The sequence below is a fragment of the Athene noctua genome, chromosome 4, assembly GCF_965140245.1.
Source record: "Athene noctua chromosome 4, bAthNoc1.hap1.1, whole genome shotgun sequence".
Classification (NCBI taxonomy): Eukaryota; Metazoa; Chordata; class Aves; order Strigiformes; family Strigidae; genus Athene; species Athene noctua.
This window is the reverse complement of record NC_134040.1, coordinates 4,932,345-4,938,344: the sequence shown is the minus strand read 5'-3', so window position 1 is coordinate 4,938,344 and position 6,000 is coordinate 4,932,345. Positions and strand designations below refer to the sequence as shown.

Sequence of the window (6,000 nt, the reverse complement as noted above, 5' to 3'; positions counted from 1 at the left end):
AAAGTGAATCTACTGTGAATCTACTGCACAGTGATTCTACTGTGGCACAACAGATGATTTCCAAGGTTCTATGATGCTAAACTTATAAGCTTAATAAACTTTCTTTTCTTTATGCTGTTTCTGAGGTGTCATTTTAAAATAATTTCATCCCACACCTGACACATACGTCTCACATGTATTGAGGCTTAGATCTGTCACAGATTTAAACTCCGGTTTAGACCCACTGACCAAGTTTGGCTATCCAGGCTATAAAAACAAGAAAATTAATGTAATGTTGTCTTCCTTTCACAAAAAAAAAAAAAAAAAAAAAAAAAAAAAGCAGCAGCACGAGACAAAATTAACCACTGTCTAAATCATCTATGATGCAGGGGAGATCTAAGCATTAAAAGAGACAAGCCGTATTGAGGATTCCAAGGTTAAATGAGTTTATTGAGTTAGTGGTTACAATGGTATGTCAGATACCTGTAATCCAAGCTACACCTACATAATTGCCTCTAAATTCTCACACTGTCAGTTTCCGCGTGTCTAAACATTCCACCACCAGGTCTTCTATTACTAATATTATAATAATCATCATCATAATAATCATAATATAAAAGGCAATGTCAATCACCATATTGTGCTTCATACTCCACCATAAGGAATTCAATTGGCAAAAGTAAACCTCTGGTCATATTAATGGGATTAATTGAAATGTGAGCAATCATAACACTACTAGAATATAAAGAACAAAATATGTTTTAAAAGAAGCATTTTTAAGATGAATTAGTTTGTATCTGTTTTAAAAATTCACATACTATAATGAAGATGACTTAAAAGTTATATCATTTAATTATTGGGCCACACATTTAAGCATATTGGCTAGTACATTTTTGCACTGGAACAGAAGCAATACAAGCTTTATGGTCTACCATTACAATTCCTTTTTTTTTTTTTTTTTTTTTCCACTTAATATACCTGCCAACCTAATGTTTCTTGCATGCATAAAAATTTTGGGGTTTAGACTTGAATTTGTTATTTAATCCACACATACCCCTGTGATGCAAATTCTTTGGCCAATTTAATGCTATAGTTTAGTTTAAAAAGGAAGCTTGGAATAAGTCCATTTAACATCAGAAGTGAATGCCCTAAATTTTGGCATTGCAGAAAGTTCGTTACTTCAATAGAGTCTCAGGTTGCATGCAAATTGACACTGCTTCCCCCCACCCCATGCCAGACGCATACAAGTCGGCAGGTATGCATACAAAAAGAATATAAAACCCTCCTGGTAAAGCTTAGTGTTTTAGAATGAATCCATAGCTTTAAATTCACTTAAGGCCTGTACAGGGGAAATATGTTTCTTCTGGGACCCTCTTCTCACTCTTGTCTGATATTCTTCTGGTTTTTCTCTCTTTACTAGAGGTTTCTTCTCAGGGGCCTTCATCTTCCAAGATACAACTGGTGAGTTCACTGCAGCAGTACCATAGACCTTCTGATATTTAGTGGAAGCCACATATGATGCTTTCACTGTAAGGACCACAGCGTTCATCAGATTTTTAGCTGCCTGGATGAGAGAAGTGGCACTGTCCAGCTATGAATAGAAAAGAAAATGAAATACAGCAAGGTTATTCCATGACTGGATCACTGGATCGTTTCCTGACTGAAGTCTGGATACTCTCAGATCTCATTAAAGATGAAATGAATCCTATCCCTCAGGGTTAATCAAGTAGCTTGTAGGAACAACCACCGGCAACAACAATACACTGAACTGTAAAGGTAAAACTGTAGTACCTTACATTAAATTTTTTAGTAATTCAAAGGAAAAGCTTTTGTTTTCTGTTTTTTTGGGGTTGTTTTTGTTTTTGTTTTTTTAATCTTTCTCTACGGGTGAAGAAGTTGCCTCTTTTCTCACGCACACACACACAAAAAATTACTTCTCACTTAAACCTTTTAAAATTTACTTTTACATGTCAGAAACCACAAAACAGGTCAACAGGAATTTTTCTCGAGTGTTCAGGTTTGTTCTAATTATTCCTATTAAGCCCGGGATAACACCCCCAATGATGTCTACAGGAACAACAGGAGGCCAGTGCTGAGGTTGTTAGAGAATCCCATCTGAAAAGATGAAAGGAGATTTTGAAACCCCTAAAGAAATAAAAAGATGAAACAGTTAACAGCAGGTCTTTGTAGCTACTGTAATATGTGAGCTACTTATGTTCACAAGGAATCTTACTTTATGATTAGCAGGCTTTTCATACATAAACCCTTGTGTTTCTCCCATGAACGAGTCTGTCTGAGATTTCTGGGACCTCCGGATGTAAGAGGCCTTAAGAACTTGTTGAACTTCATACCATTGGGACTTCCAGTCAGCAAGCTTCTGTTATACACTGAAATCAAGTACATATCCCCAGCCAAATTTTTAAAAACTAATTTAAGCAGATAATAGGACTTCAAAGCGATGTCTCAATGTTCCAAAACATGAATTAGGCACTTATTAAATCCAACTGGACATGCTCAAATTAGTAGGTGCTAAAAATACGCTCTTAAGTACTGTAGCAACTCAGGTTGCTATTTAGGATGTTCAATTATCCCTTTCCCAAAATACTGAGAAAGGGAGATATATTCTTTGTGATAAAGCCTTTCAGTTCTGCCATGGAAGCTGCCTCAATTTTTTTTATGTCTTTCCCAGCTTGTAGGAATGATTTTGGATGTCATATTATCTTAACTCTTTAATTCCACCCTTCTTGCTCTGTAAATTCTTAGCTATTTTTAATGAGTATAAAAAGGCCTGTTTCCCTCCAAACCTTTCCTGCTCCGTATTTTGGGAGCATATGATTTCTTAACATGAATTCTAAGCAAGGTAACCAGGATAAACACTCATACGGCAATCACAAAAACCATATTATACTTCACCTCAAATATTTTGAATCATTAACAGAAGAGTAGTTCAGGAGAAACCTCTTTCTGAAGTGTCAGTGACTGATGCGAACAAGAATAGACATTACAGAAAGCCTGTGTCTGGAATCACATTAATCTATAGACTTACCTATCATTTTTTATTTCCTCAGCTGTCGCCTTATACTCATTATGATTCATTAAATACATAAACAGCTACATACAGTGAGGTGAAAAACAAAAAAAGCATTTTAATGATTTTCACATACTTGGTGCCTTTCCCTGATACGCATAGTTAATTGCCTGCCCCCAGTAAATATTTTTCCTCAGGTCTAATTTGTATTTTCTGTTAGGAGAAGAAACTAAGTTAAAAGATGGAAAATTACATTATATGGCAGAAACATGACTGTTCAATAGAGAGTAATGAAATATAATTCAGTATAGTGTTATTCTGTAACCACACTACTGCATGATTTATAAGGCAATCTGTATGTTTGTTGGCAAATAACAGATCATACTCTATTAAATCAGGATATTCTAATTTACTGCAGAGATCTACAATCAGGCATTATTCATTGTTAAATGATTCTTTTTGAAACACTGGTGGATTGATATTGAATATAAAGTGATACCATCAAATAGTGTTTACTTCATAATCAATGTGGATAAACTGACTGGATCAAGACTATATTGCACATTCCTGAATGAATTTGTTGAAGGTTTCTAATAGCCTCACATTTTCCAGCGTTTCTTTATGAAAAGAGCTCTGGTAGCTGTTTTACATGGGGCATATATTAAGGAACAGAATGATTCAAGGAAGCATTCTGAAATGAGGAGGCACCTAAATTAGATGCTTAAAACCATACAAAGGATGCAATCTACATCTTTAAACACATTAGTAATTTTATGGAGTATATCGATAAGGGTGTGCAGAAGCATGTACTTCTGCACAATCCAATGCAGATTGCAGTGATCTCTTTTAGAAAGCCACGTTACATATTTTGATGCCATTTTAATTATCTCTACTTTCAATCTGCTGTTACAGTAAATAAGCGCTATTTTCACCATTATTAATCACATTTGAACATGCAGATACTTAGTCTTTGCCCTTAATATCCATTCATATTGTAAAATGCTTTCAAAGTCTTGGAATCAGAAAAGAGACATAAACCCCCTGTAACAGTATTAGGCTATGAGTGTTCTCCAAAATCTGCTGGTAGCCATCCCATGTACCCAATTTGGCTACCCAAGCACTTCCAGTGATTTTCTTATTGCCTCCAGCTCCTTGCTTGTATTATGGCTCAGTAAAGAAGAATTAAACTGAATGAACATCATTTCAATTAACATTTAGATCTCACTACACTACAGTGTTACTTCAGTTTTAAGCTGTGCTTTGGCATCAGCAGAGCTACAGTGGCATAAAGCTGGAACGAGGCAGCAGTGAATCAAGCCCTTAGTGCGTTAATTCCTTACAAAATCCAGGCAGAGAAACATATGCACATTTCCAAACAGATAATGTTAATAAGAAAAAAAAAAAAAAAAAAAAAAAAAAAAAAAGGAAAATTAACATTACAAATAAAAGTACCACTAGGAAATTATTGTACAGCACAGAAGGAAAACTTCATTCCCTAGCAATGGTTAGGGAATTATGAATATAACGATAACTTTCCATGCTAACAGCTAACAGAGCCTTTGACTTGTTACACAAAGCAATAGTGCTCTGCTACTTAGATCTTTTTACATATACATTTGCCTCCATTTAGGAAAAAAACCTCTCATAAACACAAGAGAGAAATTTAGGTTATTGGCCCATAAAATTCCAAGAACAGAGAATGCTGGAAAAATTCAAAATTCATAAAGAACCTAAGAATCACCACATTGGAACCTGCCACTTATCCAGGTAAAAACTGCCAACTACCCAGGGAAGGCACAAATCATTCTGGGGAAAAAAAAAAAAAAAAAGTTTTGCTACAAGCTAACTTTGCAATTAATGAATGCAAGACTATGACACTGGAGCAGCAGACCCTAGTATCTGCCAAGAAGAAAATTCGGGGGGTTTCTCCCAAAAAATGCTTAAGGCTTTGAGGAGTTTTTGATCTGCTTATAAGCTGGGCTGCATTTTTCCTGCACTATATGTGGAATTTTCCAGAACCTTGTGACAATCAAGATTTCTTGCTTCTTTTACATATACACATAATTGAAGTAAAATAACCAGCAATTACAATACCAAAATAGCTGAAGAAATGGCAGAGAATAAAGCTGGAAAATTTTCTCCTTAACAGTACAGCAAATGAAGAGTTGTTCACCCTGCATTGTCACACCACTGTAATGGTGAAGAATTATACCACAGTTTTTAGAAAGGACAAAATTTAATTTCTAGAGATATCTTCATAATCAGAAATACACCACAAAAAGTAATGGAAATAGAGAAAAAAAAAAAATCTGTATTTCCAGTGAGCAAGGATATACTATATGTAGTTTTAAAAGAACTGGTTGCTTAAGAATGTTCTATATCACTATTGTTGATTTTAATAAACCTTGAAAAGTGGGGGAAGACATCAAAAGAATTGTAGATAGTTCCTAGTCTGGAAATATTTGAGCAGCGCAAATAGAATGACCTGTGAAATTATAGGCCAGTTCAGCTGACAGCACTCTGAAATAAAATAATGAAATGTCTATGAGAGACTTCATAAGTAAAGGGAGAGGGAAGAAATACAGTTAATGGCAACCAAATGTTTTTGTGGGTAAAAATATTTTGAAAATAACTTAAATCTTGGTGCTAAGTGGCGGTTTGATTAAAAACTCAGCTGATACACAATTAACAAGGCCCGTACAGAATGATTCCACATTCTCTAATGGTTAAGTTTCCAAAAGTATGTATACAGACAAAAAAATAATTTCTAAAGAGTGACTTCTGCAGTGGGCTCTTGGACAAAACATTTGTCAGCTTTACAATGCTAATATTTCTGTTAAAAACTTGGAAAAAAGTCAATTGATGAAATTTGCAGCTAAGATAACAATTGGGAAAGTATTAACTCACACAGAGGGCAAGTGATTGATATCCAATAAGCTGGTAAAAGTCAGAAATACAGATTTCAATTTGACCAACTTTGTAGCAGATGATAT

At 34.9% G+C, this 6,000-nt stretch overlaps 1 protein-coding gene across 5 annotated transcripts in view; it reads right to left on the bottom strand.

The window, feature by feature from the left end:
* Positions 1–413: 413 nt before the first annotated feature.
* CTNNA2 (catenin alpha 2) overlaps positions 414–6,000 on the bottom strand; it is a 526,704-nt gene continuing 521,117 nt past the window's right edge. For all 5 annotated transcript variants that reach the window (XM_074904290.1, XM_074904291.1, XM_074904292.1 and 2 more), the window contains one exon: positions 414–1,570. In XM_074904290.1, coding sequence (XP_074760391.1) covers positions 1,283–1,570 — 288 coding nt within the window. In that variant the 3' untranslated portion in view covers positions 414–1,282. The remainder of the gene's footprint in view (positions 1,571–6,000) is intronic.